The sequence below is a fragment of the Mya arenaria genome, chromosome 3, assembly GCF_026914265.1.
Source record: "Mya arenaria isolate MELC-2E11 chromosome 3, ASM2691426v1".
Classification (NCBI taxonomy): Eukaryota; Metazoa; Mollusca; class Bivalvia; order Myida; family Myidae; genus Mya; species Mya arenaria.
In genome coordinates, this window is record NC_069124.1 from 25,980,063 (window position 1) to 26,005,988 (window position 25,926).

Here is a 25,926-nt window from a genome sequence, read left to right on the forward strand (position 1 = left end):
ACCTCCTTAGCTTGACCCCTCAGTCTCTCATCAAATACCTAAGACTTCCTTAGCTTGACCCCTCAGTCTCTCATCAAAAACCTTAAACCTCCTAAGCTTGACCCCTCAGCCTCTCATCAAATACCTTAAACCTCCTTAGCTTGACTCCTCAGCCTCTCGTCAAATACCTTAAACCTAATAAGCTTGACTCCCGAGCCTTACGTCAAATACATTAAACCTCCTTAGCTGGACTCCTCAGCCTCTCGTCAAATACCTTAAACCTCCTTAGCTTGACTCCTCAGCCTCTCGTCACATACCTAAGACCTCCTTAGCTTGACCCCTCAGTCTCTCGTCAAATACCTTAGACCTCCTTAGCTTGACTCCTCAGCCTCTCGTCACATACCTAAGACCTCCTTAGCTTGACCCCTCAGTCTCTCATCAAATATCTTAAACCTCCTTAGCTTGACCCCTCAGTTGCTCGTCAGATACTTTAAACCTCCTTAGCTTGACCCCTCAGTCTCTTGTCAAATACCTTAGACCTCCTTAGCTTGACCCTTCAGTCTCTCGTCAAATACCTTAAACATCCTCAGCTTGACCCTTCAGTCTCTCGACAAACACCTTAAAGCTCCTTAGCTTGACCCTTCAGTCTCTCGTCAAATACCTTGAACCTCCTTAGCTTGACCCCTCAGTTTCTCGTCAAATACCTTTAACCTCATTAGCTTGACCCCTCAGTCTCTCGTCAAATACCGTAAACATCATTCTTTAGCTTGACCCTTCTCCTTCTCCGGTTGTGGGTCAAGTAGCTGCAGCTGTCGCAGGAAGTTACTTAATAGTATGGCAGTTAATTATTTAAACTTGTTCACTAATTAGTGTAAATGATTTCAATATACTCGTATTTCAAATCGATGTAACGTAAGTACAAATGAATGAATCATTCGTATTGATTTGCATTTATAAATGATCTATTATTAACCATTTTCGTAGAAGTAGGCAGGTAGAAGTTTGGTTTTCATATAGCGATTTATTATTGTTCTCCAACACTTACCCTGTTCAGGTATGCTTTTTATGCTTAATTTGATCGGAAATAAGAATATAAGAAAAATATTGTGTTTAATAACTTAAACCAAATGAATTGTTGTAAATTATAGTGAAGACTTGCATACGGGTAGCTTTAACATATTTTGATTACAGTATAATCACTGTGAGTGACAAAAATCTATCTATTCAAATTCATGATCAAATTAAGGTAACTTATAATAATTGGTATTCTAGTTCTTAAATAACGCTTCAGCAGTTCGTATCAGTAGTTGATGTGGAGTTTATATTCACAATTTTTGTTAGATAAACGTCAATAGTTCACTAGCAAAAACAAAAGTACTGTCTTAAAGCAGTTAATAATACGAAAAAGGTCTAAAATAAAAACGACAAAAACAAAAAGGCGAAAACAAATATGATCAAAACAATCTTAAGAAGGGTCTGTGTCTGTATCCGTAAAAATAAAACAACTTTTATGGCAAAAAAGATGCATTTGTAATCGAAAGCAAGATTTAATGGCTGAACGTAACACGTTAGCTATTGGAAAACCTGTGAATCACGATGGGGAATCGGACCGTACGATTTTACGATTACAAAGGAGCAGTGAATTCAAATCCAGGAAGAAAAATGTGTATATTAAAACATACGTATCTTAATAAATATTCTGTGAACGGAATTTGAATTAACCAACCTTTAAATCGGTATTTTTGTTGCTTCGAATGGTGCCATTAACTTGAAAGTCGAAACATTTTCCTGACTGTCGATTTGCGATGTTTACTTCTAAAATTTGTCAATATCAAGACAACATTTCTGAATTTCGCAACCTAAACACGCCATAACCAGCAACAGAAAAAGTACATATTGGAAAGTTAAAATGTGAACATTCCATCATGGTTTTTAGAAAAACAACAACTAATGTACCATTCTATGACATACACTTATTTCTTTCCTCGAATTGAGCGCACATGCTCCATTATATTCGTGATAACTACGGTTCGATTCTCCTTCATGCGATTGACAATGAGTGTATAGCAAGTGTAGACATGTGTTCCCAGTTCTAGTTACACTATTTTACTCATTACAATGCGGCTTGACAATACACAAATAAGTAAGGAAACGTCCTGCGACGAGTAAGTAATGTAGTACATTAATATTGATTGGGAACAACCGTATAATGGAAAATATGTAAGATCAAAAATGTTCTTTATTACAATTTCAAAGTAAACAGCAACAATGCAGATAATCAACGCAAAATGAAGTTTTGAATGATGATGCTAGCTGGACATCAATCTTCCATTTTTTAATTTAACTAAATACTTTCAAAATCACTTTGAATAATCTTACTTCACATATGCTCCTCTTTATATCATCATACCCCTTGTGAACTGGAAGAGTATATAACCAAAGCTTGAGTCACACTTTACTCATAACTAAAAACATACACTGTTAATATTACACCAACCGGTGTTTTTATACCCAAAAGGTTGCATATAGTAATCCGATCGTCCGTCCGTCCCAACGGTTTCCGATCAATTTCTGAAAAAACGATAAGGCACAGGGTTCTTAAATTTTGAAGGCAGATTTGTCATGACCAGAAATGACCATTTGAATTTGAGGTTAGTTGGTTACTTAGGCCCAGGGACCGTAAAAATTCTAGGATGGTCATGACCATGAAATGAACTGATTTTGAGGTCAATGCGTCAAAGGTCAAAGTGATGGTGACCTTTAGGAAACAAACGGTTTACATATAATATAGGAAAACAGCTTGGACCCAGAGACCTCAAACTTAGTGGTAAGATTGGTCAAGACCAGCAGATGAACCACAATAGTGTTGAGGTCATTCGATTAAAGGTCAAGTTAGGGGATGACCTTAAGCTGAAAATTGGCTTCCGATCAATATCTAAAGAAACCTATGGCCCAGTGCCCTCAAACCATTGTAGGCGGGTTGGTCATAATCAGCAAATAAATCATGTTGCTTTTGGGGTAAGTGGATTGAACATTAAGGACTTTATGACCGTAAGCTGAAAACACACAGTTTCCTATCAATAATTGAAAAACTCTAAGGCCGAGAGACCCCGAACTTGGTGGAGGTCCAACACGCATGATCTGCACTCTAACTATTTTGACATTAGTTTTTCTAAGCAAAAGGTTTTGGTGACATTGAGATGAAAATCCGATTTCGTTCAATAACTGAAGAATGCTTGTATGTTAAGAGTTTATCATGGTTCTACAAAGAAAGCAAATGGTTGCCTCTTTATGCAGAAAGAACTGTAGAATCAGACTACAGAATGGGGCAGATCCCTTGAAAATGACGACATTGCTGTTAATCTTGATTGTTAATATGTCCAAATGAATTAAAAAATATGTCAAAAGTGGTCGTATACTTGAAACTGTTACGGCAAAACTTGCTTACAGTTGTTGGTCTCACCCAAGTACCATGGATGGTGATTTATATTGAATAAATATAACAGAATACAAAGAAAATGTCTTTCTCAAAATAGAGCTTTTTATGTCACTGTCAATAGTTTTGCTTCATGGCTCCGATTAATATCTGTATGTATAAATTGGATCACACGAGTATAAATGTTTCACGACCTCCCTCTTAGTGACTTCATAAGTACTTATAAATGGAGATGTTGCCCGTGCAAGCAGTGAACATGTATCTTTAAAGAACCTACAGCTACAAGAATGGTAAAAGACTTCATGACTGTCCTCGTTTTCGCGAAATGCCATTGATACACGTGGTCAAGATAAGGACCTAAAGTACATAATATATTGAAATTAATTCTTTAATTTGCATCATCTTGCTCGAAGGTTTGGAGTTTCGAAACAAACAAACCACGACTTTCAAAACTATTGCAAAGAAAAAATAGAGAATAATTGTTTGTTTCAGTGTAAGGTTGCAATATCTTTCACCGAGTGAGCACCAAAAGCTAAACATTATGAGTTTAAACTGTTTTCTCTTGGGGTTCACGAGGTTAAACATTTTGCGATCGTATATCCTAAAACAATCGTTTTTTTCTATATATTTTTCTAAGAATTATTTTTCGAATAAAACACACAAAAAATCATTATAAGCAAGGCCTAAACATGTCAGATCACTTTATTAGTCGAATCGTTTGCAACAAGTACACAAAAAATAACGGAAAATAGTAAATGAACTGATGGATATCAATATACAATCAATAAATAATGGTCAAGGGTGTTATTCCGTAGTCATACTTTATGGGTTTTGGCTCATGTTAATGAAAATAGACAAATACAAAAACATTTGCACGAAAACTGAAATATACTTTAACTTGAAAGGGATTATGTTCCTTATTTAAAGCTGCACTCTCACAGATTGAACGCTTTAACAACTGTTTTATCTTTTGTCTAGGAACGAGCCAATTTATGCGAAAATTCATGGAAACCAGTGATACAAGACAAAAAAATCAGTTCACATATTTCATATTTAAGCTCAAAAATTGATGTTTTATGCATTTTCTAAAACCGTTAGTAACGCTTTTAGCCATAAAAAATTAATTTTCGAACGGAAATATGAAAATCTGCGATCTGATCTTTGTCTGCAGTCTTAAATCACTTGTTTGTAGATATTGACGCAAAAAGTTGGCTCATTCCAAGACAAAAAAAAAAGTTGTCAAAACGGTAAATCTGTGAGAGTGCAGCTTAAATCACTTATTTATATTTTTAAACTTATCATTAATTATATTTACCCTCATTCGAATAACGATAAAAACATATTCACACTTAAACCTTTTCAGTCGCGTCTTTCATGCTCTTGCATTCCTTTTGTTAATTCTTCTTCAACTCATAAGGGTAAATAATTGTATGCTTGTACTCAAATGTACTCGTATTTAAAACCAGGTTTAAGTAAGAGAATATGAATGGATCAATTGTATTGATCTGTATTTGTCTGTATTGTTAATTGGTCTAATTTTAATCATTTTCGTAGAAGACGTGGGAAGGTACTACTTAAACTGTTGAAGATTGGTAACCTTCAAGCGAACACCTACTCCAACATTTGCCCTGTTCAGGTACGTTTTTTACTTACTTCTATCTTAAATAACACCATAAAAATATATATTTATCTATATATATTGAAGCAACTAAAACAAAATGAATTGTTGTAAAATGTTTAGGTAAAACAGTTTGTATTTGAAATCGAAAGTAGGTTCTTAGTAGCTGCACGTAACACAACAGCTTTGAAAAAATTCACGCTGGGGAATCAAACCGTACTTTTTACGAAAAATGGATCAGCTGCGTTCAAATTCGAGAAAAAATTGAACATATTCTTCCAGAATCTTAAAATAAATTATTTGCAATGAATGAGCATTATTAAAACCTTTTAATCGGTATCGATTTGTTTACAACTGTTTATACATGTATTCCTAGTTACAAGGTTTCGCTCATTATCCTGTCACTCGCATACAAATCGGTCCAATAGCAAGGTGCCGTGTAAATTTTAGTTTATATAAGGATATATGACCATGTGATGTATCTACAGTCAGTTGGTCATGTAACCGCGAAAGTGGACTATCTGAAATGTCAGAGGAAAAGCACAAAAATGCTTCAAAATCTTATCAATAGTCCGCCAACAACTGACCTCAACACCCTCTTGCCAAGAAAGTTCCATTACTCTGCATGATAATGACACTTGCAAAACAATCGGCCAGAAAATGAACATTTGCATTTACCCCACCCGCAAATGTTGAAGATGTGCAGCATTCAACGGTGGTTTATTCCATTTTTGTGGTGAATGACAAAATCTCACTTACAACAGAAATGAAATCTCTCTTTGCCGGTGTAGTTTTGAACATCCGCCACTTTACTTTCGAACATCATCATGAATTAAATCCATTGAACATGTGCAGATTGTTTGTAAACACTCGTGATTTTCAATTATGTAGTCTGCGACTTGCGGAATAATTGTAACATGATTAGATAATGTTTGGTGACTTATCTATGTTATGCACGTTTTAAAGCTTTTATGTTTTAAATCGAATTTTACATAAAAGAATGCAATTACTTTGACTCTAAACGTATCGAATAAAACTGAATAGTTGTGAGAACTAATTTTGGGCACTTTCAAACACTAGTACCTAGTGTGCCGATGTGAACAGGGGAAAATCAAGTGTCCCCCCTTTTAAAAAAAAGGTACTTTACCCCAACGTAAGCAATTGCCCCACCGGGAACCCCCTTGTGAAGAGAAATCCGTAGAAAAAAGAACATCATGGTAGTCCATGGTAAGCAATTACCCCTTCGGCAGCCTCTTTGTGAAGAGAAAATTGTATAGAAATATACGTCATGGTACTACACAGTGAGCAATTACCGCACTGGTTGCCTCTTTGTGAAGAGAAAACTGTAGAAACAAGTCCATCATGGTACTACACAGTAAGCAATTACCCCACCGGGTGCCTCTTAGTGAAGAGAAAACTGTAGAAACAAGTACATAATGATATTACACAGTAAGCAATTACCAAACTGATGCCTACTTGTGAATAGAAAACTGTAGAAACAAGTCCATCACTGTAATACACAGTAAGAATTTATCCCACTAGGTGCTTCGTTCTGAACAAGTAAATCACGGTACTTCACAGTATTAAGCAATTACTCCACCGGTTACCTCTTTGTGAAGAGAAAAACTGTAGAATCAAGTCTATCATTGTACTACACAGTAAGCAATTAGCAATAATGAGTTTAAAATTATTGCAATCATACCCTAAACAAACGTTTTTTCTCTCTATCATTTCCTATGCATTAAAATGATATAAAATGACACTTAACTGTAGTTTTTCAGAAAGGAGGTACGCTCTCATGTGCAACACTATTGAACAACATTATTGGTTTCTACTAAGGATAATATGCAAACGAGCATAATTTTAGAGAGCTAAGAGAAGTTAGTTTAAACTGAATTTAAAAAAAAATATACAACAGAATTGGAATATACACATAGTTTTATCTATATTTTTGATCGTGTGTTTTTATACAGACGCAAAGCATGCGATGTTAAATTTCGACGAATAAAAACACAAACAAATTATGCATTGTAAGCAAGTATTTATATGAAAAAATACATAAACAAGCTCAGTAGCCAAAAGTTTAACATAAACCCCGTTTAATTGCACAGGGTAAACGCCATAGACATAGAACACAAAAACACTCTCCCAAGTCGCTTCAAAAGCTAGTTCTATAGAAACATGGAACAACAGCACCTAACTCCACAAAAACACAGTGCATATATACTATATATACTATCAAGGATTGTTAGATACCCCATTAGAACGGTCAGTAAAATGTCAATGTCAGACCACACTATTAGACAAATCATTTGGACAAGTACACCAAAAACAATGGAAAATAATGTATGTAATGTGGGGGAAACATTTGAAAGAACACTCCATTATTAATGGTCAAGGTTGTTCTCCCTTAGTTACGTTTTATTTTGTTTTATTTGGGTTCATATTAATGAGAATAGATGATTACATTAATGTTTCAACGCAAGATAAAATATACATTAACTTGAAAGGGATTAAGTTCCTTTATATTTTGACGACTTAGGACTAAGTTTTTAGTGTGTTTTTATATGAATTACTTACCGATGAGTTTTTTCACGTATATGACGAATTGTACTCTTACTTAATGTGTTAGTGTTTTTCTCCAATAAAAGCAATCCAAGATTTATTTATTTTCGGTCATAAAATGGCCACTGATGAATTGCCAATCCTTCTCCGTCACCATCTACGTAAATTGTCAAAGGCTCATTGAGCTCAAAATCAAGAAAAAGTTTTCATTACATCAATAATAAAAGTAATGATCGATTCTCCAGTCATAAAACGCATTCTTCCAGCCCGGAGTTAGTTCGCTTATGTTTGAAATCTTTGAGAGCGAGGAGATTATGCTAATTAACACTCATAAAACCGCCCCGTCCCTCATAGAAAAGCAAGTGTCAACACTTTCATGCCGCACGCATGTCCGTCATTGTACACAAAGAAGTCAGTAAGCATTTCATCAATGTTGTTTTCACAAACTCTCGATTGTGTCCGTGATGATTACCAGAAAGATATACGTAACTGTTCTTTTTAAAATATTATTAATAACCGGGTATTTCGATGGATTGAACGCACAAGGACGATGTAAGTATTAATGAATTTAATTATAAAATCTTATTTCTATGAACACGTACAATGAAGTTATGGCTTTCATTAAAATACTTCACTTTTCAAGGCAACACGCACTTTTTTAGCATTAAAAAAATAAAGCCGTAACATGACAGGAGTTCCGAAACGTGCCACTAGATAAATGTTTACTCTTCTTCATTTTCTATACACTCGAACTCGCTTGGCTCGAACTCGCTTGGCTCGAACTCGCTTGGCTCGAACTCGTTTGGCTCAAACTTAATAAAAAATGTAAATGACCGATTTTTTTCTACTGAATGTAAGCATTTCCGCTTGGCTCGATGGTCGATGAATTTCGCCGATTTTTGGGAGTTCGAGCCAACGGGGTTTGACTGCATTGTATAACTTGTATCTGTTTCAGAAATCATATATCGTAACCTACTGTCTTCCAATCAAGGGACTATTTAGTTAAATGTTACAAAGTGTATTTTCATAGAACTTTCAATTTTATGACAAGAACTGAAGTTTTGTATAAAAAAAATAAATGCACATCGGCGTCAACATGCTCATATTATCAAAAAACACGATTTGTTTCAGCGTGTAGGGAAAATGACTTTATCGGGCCAGAAAAACCAGGCGAATTTGATGATGAAGAAGACCAAGATAAAGGTATGTAAACTTTTATTTTTATTTTAATAGATATTACGTAAAATATGAATTTTTACGAATAGAACCCTAAATACCTTTAAAAACGGCCCATTTTTTTTCAAACAAAACATCCCTTTTATACTGTAATAGGTGAATACAAATTTACTGCCAATAACACACATTCTAGCTGGCTTGAGTTAAATTGAACCATTGAAGTGACACTCTTATTCATAGTCAATACATAGTCAATACATACACATACATTTAAAGTGATACATCTTTAACTTCTTACTTAATAATGCATTTATGGAAAATATTAATCACTGATAATACAGTTGTAATCGTATATTTGAAGGTTGAACACCTAAATATGTAAAATGGTTGTCGAGTGCTAAATTATTTACTATCATCGTCTTATAAGGTAGAATTACGGTGTTTTCTGCACCTTTATTTCAAATTCAACCAGGAATTATTCATAAAATCCATTGTTTTCGACATTTATTCATCCATTTTGGTATAGTAAAACATTTGAATTAATTGTGGTAAATCTTACTTAGGAGTAAGAGCGCATCTTAAACTATAAACTACTCAATATCATTGCGTGCTTGTTGTCTTTTGAAGGTTTTGGTTACGTAGTATACGAAGATCCGTACGTGATTTCGTGTTGTGGCACGGTCCGAAAATGGGAGTTTTCAAACGGGGATACAGGTCCAATAGAGTTCCAAGTCTGGAGGCCAGTGGATGAAAAGAATGAAAAGTTTCTACTAGTAGGCGTAAACGAATACGATGTCAAACGTAAGTATTTTGATATATTCAATCATTTATACAATGATTATTGTAATCTTTTACGGTTATCTAATTGATTAAATTCAATGTGATATGAATGTCGATTTAATTTATTTCTCTCAACACGATCATTTTTTAAAGCTGCACTCTCACAGATTGACAGTTTAAACAGTTTGTTTAGTTTTTATCTTAGAATCATCTGATTTTGGCACCAATGCATTTACTTTAGTCATATAAGATAACTTACAATAGAACAGATCTCAATTGTTCAAAAAACGGCTGAAAACTTTAACTTTTTTAAAGCGTTAGTAACACATTTAGCCACAAAACATCAGTGTTTAACCATTAATATGAAGAATCGCGATCGAATCTTTTGACAGCCTCTTTATAGCACTAGTTTCCAGAAATTGGCTCATTCCAAGACAAAAAAAAAGTTGTCAAAACGGGCAAATCTGTGAGAGTGCAGCTTGTATACTATAACCTTCATAAAGACTATGAAAGTCGTATACGAAGAAATAAGAACTAATTTATCTATATTTCCCTCTCTATCTCCACATACACTTTATCTTTACTTCAGAATTATAGAGAGTATATATGTATGTATATTTTGGATAGCTACTCGAGCTAAAATGAGAAATATTTGTCGGGTTTCTCAATTCAGGTAGAGCTGAAGGACCGCCCCATTTTAACATCAAACACACGTTATTTAGGTTTAGGTGGACTTTAATGACCTCCCCATTTTAACATGAAACACACGTTATTTAGGTTTAGGTGGACTTTAATGACCACCCCATTTTAACATGAAACACACGTTATTTAGGTTTAGGTAGACCTTTATGGAAACCCCATTTTAACATCAAACATACGTTATTTAGGTTTAGGTAGACCTTTATGGAAACCCCATTTTAACATCAAACATACGTTATTTAGGTTTAGGTGGACTTTATGGCAAACCCATTTTAACATCAAACATACGTTATTTAGGTTTAGGTGGACTTTATGGCAACCCCATTTTAACATCAAACATACGTTATTTAGGTTTAGGTGGACTTTATGGCAACCCCATTTTAACATCAAACATACGTTATTTAGGTTTAGGTGGACTTTATGGCAACCCCATTTTAACATCAAACATACGTTATTTAGGTTTAGGTGGACTTTAATGACCACCCCATTTTAACATGAAACACACGTTATTTAGGTTTAGGTAGACCTTTATCAGTGTGTATATACCACGTGATAAATTACGTCATATATGCTACGTCAGAAGGCAACATTTTGCTTAAAATGAAGTCTTAAATCTTAAATAATTTTTCTTTTACAACACCATTATAAATGAAACAAAGGGCAGTCTATGGCACTTAAAGAGGCTCGCCTTCGATTTATTACCGGAGTTTCTAAGGTGATTAGTTTCATCAAATATTGATCGACAAACCATTTTCCAAAATATTGTTTTGACAGTGCTCTGTCAGACGGCCGTATTGTGAAAAGGTTTGTCGAAGTGTTTTAAGAAAATAAAGTCTCGATCAAACTCTGGCAAAAGACCTAAGGCGGGGCTCCGTAAGCGGTGTAGACTGCGCTATATTTCATTTAAAATGGTGAAGAAATAGGAAAGTTATCTTTGTTCAAAGTCTTCATTCGAAGCAAAATATTGCCTTCCGACGCATTTATGACGCAATTTATCACGTGGTATACACACACTGTTTATGGCAACACCATTTTATCATACACCTGTTCTGAAACATTACTTTCTCCGTTCTAGGCCAAGAACGTAAAGCAGGCTACGTTGATTACGATGTCGAAACGGATTTCATTCCTGTACAAGACGGCGATGTCATCGGATGGTATGATAGGAAATACTTAATGAAGATTAGGGACTGTTTTCTCTCTGGATGTTAATTATTCCAAAAGGGTTTAATTAAAGCTGCACTCTCACAGATTTATCGTTTTGACAACTTTTTTTAGTTTTTGTCTTGGAATGTGCCAATTTCTGCGTAAATATCTGCTAACTAGTGATCTTAGACTGCTGACAAAAGATCAGATCGTCGATTTTTATATTTCCGTTCGAAAATTAACGCTTTATGGCTAAAGCGTTACTTTCGGTTTAAGAAAAATGCATAAAAGATCATTTTTTTTTAACTTAATTATGAAAATCTGCAATCTGATTTTTTGTCAGCAGCCTTATATAACTGGGCATGGTTCCCATGCATTTTTGCATTAATTTGCTCGTTCCAAGACAAAAAATAAATAAAAAGTTCCCAAAACGTTCAATCTGTGAGAGTGCAGCTTTAAAGGCGCAGAATAAAGGTGTATACATTTTTTTTTTTTAATTTAACGCAATATCATGTTTTACTCATTTTACGCTAACTATCAAAACAAAAACTTAACAACACACATATGGTCTGTGTATAAATAAAAAAATATAAGCCTTACATAATTACTTGGCGACAAACTCTCCACTTAAAAACGCCAAAATAACGCTAATGTTTTTATATGTACATAAACCATATGCTTTTTAGTTATGACCATTAAAGACCGATGGGTTGAACATAATATCAAACGTTTTGGTTTTGTTAGTAACCGATATTGTGCGCCTGTAAAGACAACTTCTGATGTGTGTAGTTCTACCCTCTCGATATTATTAACATTGAACAAGCTGTAAAGACGTGAAGATTAAATTATATGATAAGGAAAACCTTCCTTGAACAATTTCAAATCATAAAATAACAAAATATGTCTAGCAGATCTTTATGAAACCCTACGAAAGTGTTGTTGAATAAAACAACAGCAACAAAATACTTTTTAGGTACGCACCAGAAGACTCTCTTGTGGAATATTCGCGCGGCACGGGTTACAATGCCGTCTGGAAACTTCGTCACGACGCTAGCGTCAAGAATGGGACGATCGTTGATTTCAGCGAAGGCAACAAACAGTTTGACAGAACGTTTGGCATCCAGGCTACACTCGCACCAAGTAGGTTTTATTTAATTGTATGGATACATACGCGAGAAGAATGCACAATAAAAGTTATCACGATGTATAACGATTATGTTACAGAGTGTGTATACAACGTGATAAATTACGTCATATATGCTACGTCAGGAGGCTTAAAATGAAAACTTAAATCAAAGAAAACTGTTCTTTTACTACACAATTTTCAATGAAACAAAGGGCACAGGGCTTAAAGGGACTGTACACCAGATGATCAATTTGCAAGAAAAAATAAAATTGTCGAAAACTGTCATAAACTTGGTATAAAAGTGTATAATGCATTGAAACTTACTAATTGAAGTACCACATAGCTTACAATTTATTTAAGTTTAGCAGTTATTTCGTATTTTTCCATTAAAAAAGATTACTGGGTATGTCTACCTAGTAGAAAACATTCCTTATGCGTGATTGGCTAGTCGGTGTTATCACGTGATATTACCGAGTTCGGTGTATAGCTTAATTATGTCACCCGCTTAGAGAAAGCCGTCGTAGCTCAGTGGATACGACGCTGGACTGCAATTTTGGCGACACGGGTCCGAACCTGGTCTCCGACACATTTTTTTTTTTACATTTTGGTACTTTTTTTTACAATTATGATATCAAAGCGTAACACATCCTATTAAATAATTGTCCTGAGATTCGTTACAGAAAAAACCCTTTTTTTGTGTGCAAATCTGGTGCACAGTCCCTTTAAAGAGCCATGCCTTCGTTCTATTACCGGAGTTTGATAAGGTGATTAGTTTCATAAACGGTTAAAAAAACTTGTAGCCAAAAAATGTTTTGACAGTGCTCCGTCAGACGGCCGTATTGTGAAATGGTTTGTCGAAGTGTTGTAAGAAACTACACTCTCAATCACACTCTTGTAAAAGACCTAAGGCGGGGGGCTCCGTAAACGGCGTAGACTGCGCTATGTTTCTTTTAAAATGGTGAAGAAATAGGAAAGTTATCTTTGTTTAACGTCTTCATTCGAAGCAAATTATTGCCTTCCGACGTAGCATTTATGACGCAATTTATCACGTGGTATACATTCACTGTATTAATACTCTAGAATATCGTCTATGTGCATCTCATATTATTACTCTTCACACCACGTTATAACGAAACGTTCGGTTCTCTGGTTAGTGCAGTAGTTAGTGCAGTCGCTTCACACCAAGGCGCCCGAGGTTCGATTTTCGGCCCTGGCTAATGTAAATATGTTTTTTTCGGGAACTCGGGTTTCCCAAACAACGCAAGGTCACACTTTCGCTCAACATCGTACCAACGACATAAACTTAGCATATGTTAATATAACTTTCTTCACAATCGTTATAAAGTAAAGAAACTTAAAACTAACTATTAAATACATGTATATTCCGACTGTCGCCTGCTAAAACGTTGCAATATTTGTTCTTACCAGACATGAAGCCAGAATTTGACCTCTTGCTTGCGACGTCGGTCCGAATGGACGCTGAAGTTGGAACAGTGATATACACAGTGTTTGTGAAAGACGAGGACCCCGGGGATAAAGAAACCCTCGTTTTAGAAATGACTACCAAAAACGATTTCTTCGCGTTCGACCCCAAATCAGGTTATTCCCGTTTACTTCAAAACAACGTCAGCTTCGCTATTCACTTTAAATGTCATTTTAATGAAATATTTGCATCATTGAATCTTTTTTTTTCAAAATAAATACCATATGTCATTGTGTTATCACTTTTTGCAGGTCCTTAGAATCATTGAACTTTTTGTAGTGTTTTTTTTTAATGGAAATGTAACCCATCGCGGAAAAGTTGAGTTTGACAGAGACGATGCAACATGACGATGAGGACGCGCTGGATGTTAACTGTACAGCAATTTTTATAATTTATGAACCAAGATAAACCAAGATTATCATGTTCATTACAAACAGCATTCTGTGCTTCTGAAGTAAAACTATTTTGGAATGGATTTCATTTTAGAAAGATATGGTAATTACCAAAGTAAATCGAAACAGTTAAAATAGTGGTACAGTCGAACCCCGTTGGCTCGAACTCACATGGACCGGCGAAAATACCTCGAGCCTCGGAAAATTCGAGCCAAGCGAGATTGCTTACATTCAGTTGAAAAAAATCCGTCCTTTACATCTAGTTCGAGCGAACAAGGACATCGAGCCAAGCGAGTTCGAACCAACGGGTTTTGACTGTATACATTTTCGCGTTGAAAATATGCTTTCATTGTCCTCCTTTATTTTCTTCCTTTAAAGGAAGGCTAACAGTTGCCACCGATATGACTGTTCCCGAGACGGGTCAAACCTTCGACATAGAGTTCAAAGTGACGGACCGTTGTGGAGATGAAACGACCGGTACGTTACGCATCATCGTCAATTACGTTCAACGTCAAACGCTTAGACCTACTGCTAGTACTGAGGAGGCCGAAGCAACGTCACCGGAAACGTTTACGACTGAAAAGGAGAAAGATAAAGATAACACACCACAAACTTTCTCAACGACATTCACGACAACATTTTTGGTAGGCACAATTTAAAATAAACTTAAAAGATTTCATTTGATGATAAATATATAAATCGTTTTTTCAACATTAATTTGATAATGTTTAAGATCAAACAACAACATCTGTTTACAATTCATGTTAGCCTTACAGCGCTAGTTTTATAGTCGAACTGTCGTCTGAATACCAATGTTTTTTGAAACAACATTGCCTAATGAGATTTTCTAAAAATAGCATTATGATCATCATTCATTGTTGTTTTTACTGACAGTTATAAGCGGAACATACGTATATATGTACGGTATTTTTTTCACGTGAGATGTTTTTTTCCGAGACATTTAAAATTATTTAAAAATCTTGTTCTAACAATATTCAGGACGAAGGCAATGACGATGAAAAGGACGATGATGACAAAGGGTCAGAAGAAGGCGAAGGTGGAGAAACAATGAAGGAAACAGGAAAAGACAAACCACTAGGTACTTAAGATATTTTTAATACTGCTTTATTTTTATACTTTTTTGTGGTTTATTAAAGAAAGCGATAGAGTATATACATCACACATCTCACCGTTTGACTTTTAAACATATACTTTCACTGGTTCTCCTGGTTTTAACCCGTTTCACTGCAAAAAACGTGATTACAACCTTGTGAAGTAAAATCAGTGACGTACTTTTCGCTACCACATCATCTGACTCAATTTTAAAATTATCTATGCAATGTTTAGTTTATAGATTATACAAAACCTTTTATTTCGATTGTGATGAAATTGATCCATGAAAAAAGGCTTGGAACTTCTTACTTATGCAAATTTATCTCAAACTTCATTTAAATGATATTGATTTAATGCGATTTAATTTCATAATAATGACCATGTTGATTATTATTATTATTATTATTATTATTATTATTATTATTATTATAATTATTATCAAAACACTATTTATTTCAGGTCCCGGTATCATAGCTGGTGTGGCAGTGGCAATTGTCGTTGTAGTCATCATTATAGTTGTGGCAATTGCCTGTATAGCTTGTAAAAAAACAAAAGCGAAAACCTCGCCAGACTCTGAAAAAGCCGGAGATTATCCTGACTCTAAACCTGTGATAAATGGAACTCGTGAACCAGCAAAGTTACCGTGATGTTTCAGTTGGAAAAGAATTTAAAGAATAAAACGCTTTCAAGCAAATTAAAATCAAAATAATTTATGTACATATGATAGCTATGTTAGTAAATTAATTTGTAATTTGTTCACCCCGTTTTTAGTTGGCTGAAGCACATCTCTAAACTGCAAAGTGCAGGCTTAGTGTGAGACGATCTTAGCTCAGTATAAGAATGGAAGGCGTTACCACAGTATTGCGCTATGCAAAAAAAAAACGAAAACATTATTGTTTCAAATTGTTTGATGTTTGGGGTTTACCCAAAACAGTTTATTAACCAAATGTTATGTTTAAGCGTTTATTTATCGATTTATTTGAGATATGTTTGTTATGTCTTGCTGACAGACTGAAGAGTACGTATGATGTTTTCTACTGACACCCAACTCTTCAGTCTGCCAATTAAGAACTTTGTTGAATCTCAAACTTAAAATACTGTTTGTGTATACCACGTGATAAATTACGTCATAAATGCTTCGTCGGAAGGCAATATTTTGCTTCGAATGAAGACTTTGAAGAAAGATAACTTTTCTTCTTTTTCACCATTTTAAATGAAATATAGCTCAGTCTACGCCGCTTACGGAGCCCCGCCTTCGATCTTTAACCAGTGTTTGATGGAGAGTTAAAATTCTTAAAACACTTCGACCAACTTTTTCACAATACAGCCGTCTAACGGTCCAGTGTCAAAACAATATTTTGTTAATTGGTTTGTCAAAGTGTTTGATGAAACTAATTATCTTATCAAACTCCGGTAATAAATCGAAGGCGGTGCTCTTTAAGCGCCATAGGCTGCCCTTTATTTCATTTAAAATGGTGTTGTAAAAGAAAATTATTGATTTAAGCAAAATGTTGCCTTCTGGTGAAGAATATATGACGTAATTTATCACGTGGTATACACACACACACACACACTGAAATATGATTCCCGAAGTTGAATAAAGAAAACCAGCAGCAGGCATTTTGCAGTTTATCTGAGATTTACTTAGATGATATTGGTAGTTTATATTGATGTACATGTGCTAGTTAATTTATATGTTAAATCTCGTTTAATATTATTATTATTTATTTATAATAAATAGAAATGTCTATTATATGACTACCCGAAAGCTTGGTTTTCTTGATTTTTTTTTTGTTTAAGGTTTGGAAATAAAGCTATGACGGTCTGGTTTTTGTTGTTCATATTCGTTCCATAGTTCACACTATCATGACTGAATAAAATGAGTGTATTTTTGTTTTGATGATGTATAAAAAAAGTGCAGAAGCAAGTAGATAATAGAAAAAAGGGTAATATCGGTATACTAGGTATAAACCAGCAGGTGTTCATTTTGTCATAACAAGAGGCGATTAGAAAGTGTCATCAGCTAGTCGCGAGCCTACGACCTTAAGGGTCTGTTTGTTTATGAATAGATATTTTTCACAACAAGCATTATTGAAGACAAACATATCGAAATATTTGGCTCATGGACGGACTTGTATTTATAGTTTCTACTGCGTTTATTTATTCATACTAAATAGAAAATGTCTATTATATGACTACCTGAAAGCTTGGTTTTCTTGAATTTTCATAAGAAAAGAAGTTTCATATCTTAATTACATGCTCTTTATTTATTGATTGATTTGTGAGATGATGGTAATTGTATATTATTATGTCAAGATAAGAATTAATACAAATACATAGTATTTTCATGTCGAAAGAACATGATATTTATTGCTTAAAGCTGCACTCTCACAGATTGAACATTTTGACAACTTTTTTATTTTTTGTCTTGTAAAGAGTCATTTGTTTGCAAAAATCCATGATAACAAGTGATATAAGACTGCTAACAAAAAATGAATCGCAGATTTTATATTGCAGTTCCAAAATTAATGTTTAATGCAGTTTTCTTAAACCGTTTGTAACGGTTTAAGCCATTAAACATTAATTTTTGAACGGAAATTATATACAAATCTGCGATCTGATCTTTTGTCAGCACTCTTATATCATTGGTTTTGCTCTTTCCAAGACAAAAAATAAAAAAAAGTTGTAAAAACGGTAAATCTGTGAGAGTGCAGCTTTAATATTGATTATTTTTTGGGATGGTGTAAGTTGTTAATACTTATGTCAAAATAGAAATATATACGCATACAATTTTTGAATATTTTGAGTAAAAACAATTTAACCTTAATAATCTTCGTCAATTAGGCTTACATTTCATTTTACACTTTGTAATATCTAATATCTTATTTAATACAGTGTATACTCATAAAAATGTAAACATCAGTTATGAACTTTTAAAAAACTTGATTGTAATAAAATACAAGCGACAACACTCAAGTTAGTTAAAGATTTTAAAATGCGTGTCTGCATCATAATATGTTATATTTACGCATATGATTGTTTAATTACTTCAGAACTATTTCATCAAAAATGAAATCTCATCGTTCTGCGTTATCGTTAGCGATGGTGGTCGTGGTCGTCATTGGATGGGCGGAATGCGATCGTAAGAATGCTAATCATTGAAAGTCATTTTCGTTTTATTATTTTATTTTATTGACAGATTGACAAAGATATCCTAAACGGCAATAAAGTACAAAAGATAAATTCATCGTTACAAAGTGCCTGTACTTTTATATACTATCAAAAGGCGTATCATAAAGAGCCAATCTAATGATTCATAAACGAAACAGCAATGAAACCATAACGCATCAAATGTTTTCACTATAATTTTAATTATTATTGCAGAGGTTGGATTTATCAACGAAGCGGAAGCAACCATAAATGAAGTAACAAAAGTCTTACATATTGAAGACTGTATCAACGCTGCCAAAGCAAAGGCCAATAGTTTAGGACATACGTCTGGAGAAATGCATTATGCAGTTACATGGATTAGCATGTATTCGAGAATATGCCTTATCAACGAGACGCTTTTGTCACAGGACAAAAACATCAATAGTTTTCCTTTTCGTTTGAATAAAGAACTACGATGCGCATTTCATCAAGAAAGAGACTCTAAGATAAAGAAGACATTTAAAAGAGCGGCACAAGTTATATCAGCCTCCTTGAGTATAATTGGTTTTAAAAAAGTTAACATACTATTTCGTGGAGTGACCACCTTTGAATACAGACACCTTGCATATTTTACTGAATACGGATTCTTTAGTGCTAGCATCAGCCCTAGTGTTGCTCTTAGATTTGCCAACGGCAGTACATTGCTCATTATAAGAGCTATGAATGGTGTACCTATTGCCAAATTTGTTCAAGAAATGTTTAATTACCAGAAGGAAGTACTAGCACCTCCTGAATATACCTTTTCGATCGGTAACATTACGACGGACAAAGTAGCGATTTCCTACGTGTTGAAGCCGTATACTTTATGGAAAGATGTTAAACTTCCTACTGAGATCATATACCTGACCTACATTCCTGGAGCGATGAAACAAGCCAGGCCTGATTTCATGACAAACTATTGTTCGGCCGGAATCACTAGCCAAACCAATCGTGGTGAAAAGCCCAGCTTTGCTTCTACGACGATTATGCAAATTACTACAATCTTTTATTTTACTGTTAGTCAAATGGTGATGCGTTAGACAAAAGCATCGATTAAAGCCATTGTCCACTTTTACACGTTTTCGTATTGTACTGTTTAATTTGAACTGCTTTTGTTCTATGTCTAGGTTTTGAATGGTTTTAAGTCATGGCCAAGGTTGCAGTTTTTCTACGACGTCGACGCCGCGGACGATGAGACCAAAACAATGACAAAACGTCGACAATTTTCTTCAAAACACAAATATGCTTATGATCAGCTATACGCACCATGTTTAATTAGAAGTTATAGAATGTTAGTTTCTTATGAATAGTTAGATTAATACTGTTTATTTCCCATAGTTGTTTTCTACATTTGGACGTACTTTGTTTGTTTTGTTTTTTGATTAAAATGTACAAGATAAAATAACTATAATTTAGAAATCTGTTTACATTTAAGTACAACTTAAACAGTATTCGTTAACATAACACTTCTTAAACTCGATCATGAAGACAGCTAAATGCTCATGTTAATGACTGTTGAAACCTTTAGTGGACGGAAACCATATAACGTATTCACTAACGTCTTGATTCTGAGTTTCAGACAAAGGCTCAGAAAATGAATTTTGGGGTTTCAAATGTTTATACTAGAAGTAGTTTTGATAAAATGTGTGTGCCTGATAGTAGGACAGATTCTTTGTAGCACATGCATAATTTACCAGCTTTGCTCCCATAAACGCATTTAAAAAAAAAAAATCTAGCCTTTCTGAGTCTGAGTCAACATTAGTTAATACGGGCTCAGTAATTTGTCCTTTTTATAGGCCCACAGAAAGTTTTAAAGTAGAGAGATAATTGGTATCACTAAATCTATGTTTTAACAATTAGTCAAATTAGTCAAGAATAAAGTATTGAAATCAGTTGATTGAAACATATAAATGTATACTTGGTGTACGACAAGGGTATTGTTTATCGCCTGTCTTGTTCTAAATAATGCTAGAAGTCTGGGGTTTAGTTTAAGCCAATGCCATATAACGGGTGCATATAAAATACTGGAAATGATTGTTTAGTGATAATAGCAGAACAAAGAATGAATTCATTTATTGCAAGCATAGATGTTTAAATCACCAGACAAGTACATAGCAAAATATTGAGAAGTTTGAGTTAAGGTATTAAGTATATTTGAAGTCTAATGAGAAAATGATCTTTCTTTATTGATTGAATGAATGTGAAAGGTTCCATAAGAAAAGAATTGGTGTTCGTTATTGCGATAATTGTTCAGTTCATTCGGTTTTAATGTTGTATGGCTTTCCAAGATGTTGGAAATTGTAAATTATTACATGCTTAAGCTAAGCAAAGACTAAATGATAATTTTATCAAAAGCTGGAATGAAAGCTTAGAAGACCCTAGTAGAGCATTGCTATATAACAAACAACTTGTTTAGACTTCATTTTGAAGAGCACTTGCCTTCTAGTTTTTGAAGATGAATACCCGAAACAAAATATAGGGTTCAATATAGCATCCTGGCATAACTAAGCTTTCAGTCCTTTGATTTTTATGAAGATTTTACTAATTCATGTTATCTTTAAAACCGTATTTGGCGAACACGTTTTTGGTTGACTCTGTGTGTTTTGGCAAGTGATTTCATTTTCTTCAAATATTTTACATTTTCAAATCATTTGGAAGGATAGATTAGCTAATACATGTCGCTTTTATTTTTAATAATGTTTTCCTTATTTGTTCCCAGTTTTAGTACAATGATGCTTTTTATTATGAAACTCGCACAGTTTTAAACCTTTTATTTTATAAGGCAGACTGTGTTTATAGTTTCAAACAATGACTGCATAGTATCTTTGAAAAGTCTTTGCATTAAGTGCTCTGAATTGTATCCGTCTGCAGATAGAGTTGGAATCTGTAATCATAGAAGTACTTGGGGTTTACCTATACGTTTATTATCATTTGTATTATTGATAAGTTTCCTCAAGTTAATGCATACTTTGATAAGATTTACCTTTTGCGTTTTATTTTTATTAAGGATTGTTGGGATAAGAGTGAGGTTTGTGCACATAAACTGGTTTAAACCCAGTAAATATACATTTTACTGACCGTTCCAATGCGGTACCTAACAATTCTTGATAAATATACCTATTTTTTATATATATATATAGTATGTATGCACTGTGCTAATTGTAGAGTTATGTGCTGTTCTTCTATGTTTCTTGTTTGTGATTTTATGTTCTGTCTTTAGCGTTTACCCAGGTCCACTAAACCGGGTTTATGTTCAAACTTTTTGCTACTGAGCTTGTTTCTGTAGCTTTTTGCATAAATATTCAATCTTATTTAATCTCTTGCAATATTAAAAAGCTTTCGAGTATGTGTAATCTGGTTTCGTGTCTCTATTTATAGACTTATGATTGACAGTAGAAGAAGGGTGCAGCCCAATCTTACCTTTTGATAAGAAGAAATGTTATGCATGTCAAGTTCAGAGTTTCATTTTGTTCTAGAATGTAGTATTGCAAAAGTCAATTCAATTATTTAGATCTGATAAGGAGGATCTGTTTAGAAAACTGATTGAAAATGTCTACAATGCATTTACGAGCGTTCAGATGACATGCACGAGTCTTGATAATTGCATGTCTATTCAGCTTTATGTGTCTATTCGTATCCATTCCAGTAATGCATTTAATATTGTCATTTTAGCTACTTACAAATATAACTTGATTAACACACATATATGAGAGACTAAATAATTATTGTTACATAAGCGAATATTCAACTTTAAGTATATATTAAGACTTATATGTTAGTGATAGTTTCTTGTAGCTATGTATGTGTTTTTGTAGCTATGGTGTAACGTAATATCCATATAATAAACTAGAGCTATCTATGGATGTGATTAATATCCCCACAACAACAAATTCTTTTATTAAAAAGTATCACTGGGAGTGGTGTTTGCTCCTAAAATGTCAGTGAGAAGGCATCACATAAGTAAATGACCCAACTATATAGATATAAGGGCTATAGCATATGCGAAATAATGCATTTGTTTTTTTAGTTATTAAAAGCAAACAACACTTTTTTAATGAGTTGACCAAACACAAAATAATGTGTGTTTTTTTTACAATTCAACGCAAACCCTCAACAATATACAAAGTAAAGGTAAACTAGTATCACAAGATCACCCACGGACTGCAATATCCTCCGCTGAATTAAGAACAGTATCAACTTCGCCTTACGACAAAGGACTAAAATTAATCATTGGACAAGCATAAAAAATACTGCGCCCAGAGTTATGGTTCTTGTGCTCTGCATTTCTCTTCAATGAAATATATTTGTTTATGATGTTTAAAGTAAATAACAGAAATACTTTCCAAGCTATGTTTCGGATATAATTGACGGAGGAAACAACAAAAAATAAGTATAAAAATAATTAAAGGGAAATTACTCTTTCATGCACAAAACAATGGTTTTTGCACAGCACTTTTCCTTATTACAGTCAATGTGTATGAAGTTTGATGTCAATACTTGAAAAACATCTGGAGTAATGGAGAAAGTCGGACTTGTCCCGATGTCCTGGACGGACGGACGGACGGGCGGACGGACATTCGGATGGACGAATGTGACAAGGTAATTCCCATATAGCACCCACCACCAGGGGTCCCAGATAACCCCCACCACTATCTCAAAAAAGAGACAGCACAAACGTTTATTTCTATGAGTATTATACACTTACAGTGTCAAGTTTGAAACAAACATTTCTTTTAATAATTAGATAAAAACTATTAATATTGACCTAATGTACGGGGTTGCTGTATATGGTATTTATTCGATATTAAGGCTTATTTTTGGTTAATTGTTATTATTATGTAATGTATATGTGTTGACAACACTTGAAAACACAGCATTGAATGTTTAATTCTCCACATGGGCAATATACTTCTGGATAGTTTGTAAATAAATCTTGAATCTTAAATCTGTTCCATTTTCAATCTCAACCATTATTAAAGGCGCATACTATTGGTTGATGCGAGGAATTTTATTTTCAAACACAGAAAGCGACGAACCATTTGCAAGCAATAACCGCAAACGAAGGACCGGACTTTTGGTTTGGAGCAATACTTTATACACGAGGACTACAATTGGAGACGTTGATTCACGCAAAATGTACGTGTACATGTGAACTTCTATTGAGTTTTAAATCACCACGGTGTGTAAAACCATAGAATAGGGACTTTTATAAGAGTATAAGAGAATCAAGTCCTCCAGCTGTTTATAACGAATACATTTTTTTCTAACAATCTTTCAATTATCTCAACGCTGTTTTATAGTTTATAGTTTACACTCTTAACTAATTTCTTTCATGCGTTTCGATAAAAAATGAAGTTTTATCAGGGAAATAACAAAAAATATAAATTTGATAGTTTTACTGCTAAATAAGAAGTGATAATATCAACCTTTTAGAAATACTTTTAAAATCCATTATAGTAACTTCCCCTTGATCAAAAACACTTCAATTTGAAGCAGAAAATAAAATATTTGAAGTATAAAACTAGGATTAATAAGGGACATATTAAATTAAACAAATGGCGAATAGTATCAAGTTTTTTATTTTAATTTGAATCTTAATTCAAGTTCTTCTAAAGGCAGTCGGGACACGAATTAAAATGAATAAATTCAGTACATTTTTTACGTTTTGGAATGGGTGTAATTATACTTGAGTTTATCGCCGGCGACCTCATCACATTTTCGTATATCTTGAAGGTTATTTACGAGGTCTATTCCGAAGAGTACCGGAGATGGCCGACTTGTTATGATTGATGATATTGTTAGAATTATAGATATTCATGTGCTAGATATATAGGATCTGACACGAGTTGTCATTTAATACAAGTTTTTATTAAACGAGTTCAGGAAATTTGTTAGTAAGCGAGCCTCTGGCCGTTCATGGACGAGTTTAATAAAAGTCGTGTATAAAAAAATGAAAACGAGTGTCAGACCTTTTTTATCACATGCTTTAAACGGTGTTTTTATTACCAATTTAATTCCACTTTCTGAACCCATTGTTTGACAGCCAAAGTACTCAGAGTGGAATACCATCGATGCGCCATATAAATAGATTTGTCTTCAGGAAGTTCTATAGCTTCATTATTGAGGTAAGTATTGGTTGGCGTTTAAACCATTTTGTTTACAAACAATGCGGAGGGATATCTAGGTCGCGTGTGATTAATCTAGCCAATATAATTGTCTGATATGTTATCTTACACATGTGTAAGATAAAAATATTCGTAATGGGTATATTACAAGGAAAACAAGGGTAAGCATGTGATTAAATGTATATGTTAAATCAGGTTAAATATTTTTTTTACTTTAATCATACTCAAAATTAATGTAAATTAGATGTTAACTCGAAAATGTATTTTTCTTGACTTTTGTTTTTGTTTAATGTTGGATAATAAAGCTACGGCGGTAAAGTTGTTTATAACTATTATACATCTTGCGTTAATAGAACTAACACATTATGACCTTTACTTTGATAATCGTATCAAAAGTGATCAAAGTACAGATACATGCTGTAGATAATGGAAAAGGGGCGTATAGGTAAGTAGTTTAGTTTCATGTCTTAGTATGTTATTTATAATTGCTGATTTGTTGTTGTATTGGGATATACTAAAACACTCTTTTTTATGATGTGATTAAGATTGTACCTTTAAAAGTTTAATACATTTGTTGTTTATGTATCGTTCGGAAAACCTTTAAACACATAAAACAGATGTAAAACTCGAAGTTGATTTCACACTTTGCAGTAGTTTCAAAGTTAAAAACAATGTACACTGGACAAAATTCAAACATCCGTGGTAAACTTCCACAGGAGTGGATTATTATAAAACACAACCGACAACACTTTAGCCAGTTTAAGATTTTACAATATGCGTGGTTGCATCAATATAGCTTAGATTTATGCATATGGGTGTTAAATACTTCAGAACTACCTGACCAGAAATGACATCAAATCGTTCCACCTTATCGTTAGCTATTGTTGTCGTGGTCATCATTGGATTGGCAGGTGGCGTTGGTAAGAATGTTAATTATCCTTTAGAGACGAATTCAGAACAGCCACTCTCACTGACACTTCAATCACATTCACGTAAGGGTCACTCAAGTGATCACTTGAGTGGACAAGGGGAGTGACACTTAAGTGATCTGTTCGTATTCACACTAATCGCGAACACTTCACTTCTTCAAGTGACCAAT

At 34.0% G+C, this 25,926-nt stretch overlaps 2 protein-coding genes across 5 annotated transcripts in view; both read left to right on the forward strand.

Annotated features, from left to right (window-relative positions):
- Positions 1–954: 954 nt before the first annotated feature.
- LOC128227918 (uncharacterized) lies at positions 955–23,612 on the forward strand. Of its 3 annotated transcripts, XM_052938861.1 has the most exons (10): positions 955–1,033; positions 4,970–5,051; positions 8,730–8,801; positions 9,402–9,575; positions 11,329–11,410; positions 12,373–12,539; positions 13,954–14,124; positions 14,779–15,044; positions 15,400–15,499; positions 15,973–17,321. In XM_052938861.1, exons 7-10 carry the CDS (start codon positions 13,956–13,958, stop codon positions 16,158–16,160), a joined length of 723 nt encoding a protein of 240 aa, XP_052794821.1. In that variant the 5' UTR covers positions 955–1,033; positions 4,970–5,051; positions 8,730–8,801; positions 9,402–9,575; positions 11,329–11,410; positions 12,373–12,539; positions 13,954–13,955; the 3' UTR covers positions 16,161–17,321. The 3 variants fall into 3 exon arrangements, with proteins under 3 accessions (XP_052794821.1, XP_052794819.1, XP_052794820.1); XM_052938859.1 differs by lacking the exons at positions 8,730–8,801; positions 9,402–9,575; positions 11,329–11,410; ... (3 more) ...; positions 15,400–15,499; positions 15,973–17,321 and adding exons at positions 18,567–18,655; positions 18,898–23,612; XM_052938860.1 differs by lacking the exons at positions 8,730–8,801; positions 9,402–9,575; positions 11,329–11,410; ... (3 more) ...; positions 15,400–15,499; positions 15,973–17,321 and adding exons at positions 18,567–18,655; positions 18,898–23,612 and having other exon boundaries at positions 991–1,033; positions 4,973–5,051.
- Positions 23,613–25,170: 1,558 nt separating this feature from the next.
- LOC128228696 (uncharacterized) overlaps positions 25,171–25,926 on the forward strand; it is a 10,622-nt gene continuing 9,866 nt past the window's right edge. The window contains exons 1-2 of one of the 2 annotated variants that reach the window (XM_052940162.1): positions 25,171–25,272; positions 25,659–25,747. In XM_052940162.1, coding sequence (XP_052796122.1) covers positions 25,675–25,747 — 73 coding nt within the window. In that variant the 5' untranslated portion in view covers positions 25,171–25,272; positions 25,659–25,674. Of the gene's footprint in view, positions 25,273–25,436; positions 25,748–25,926 lie in introns of those variants that run through there. The other variant, XM_052940161.1, reaches the window with a different exon arrangement.

Excerpts from the sequence above, each read along its gene's own strand:
- LOC128227918 (XM_052938859.1), top strand. The coding sequence starts at position 18,583 with ATGAAATCTCATCGTTCTGCGTTATCGTTAGCGATGGTGGTCGTGGTC. Across the intron at positions 18,656-18,897 it reads TGGATGGGCGGAATGCGATC|AGGTTGGATTTATCAACGAA; the intron begins GTAAGAATGCTA and ends TTATTATTGCAG.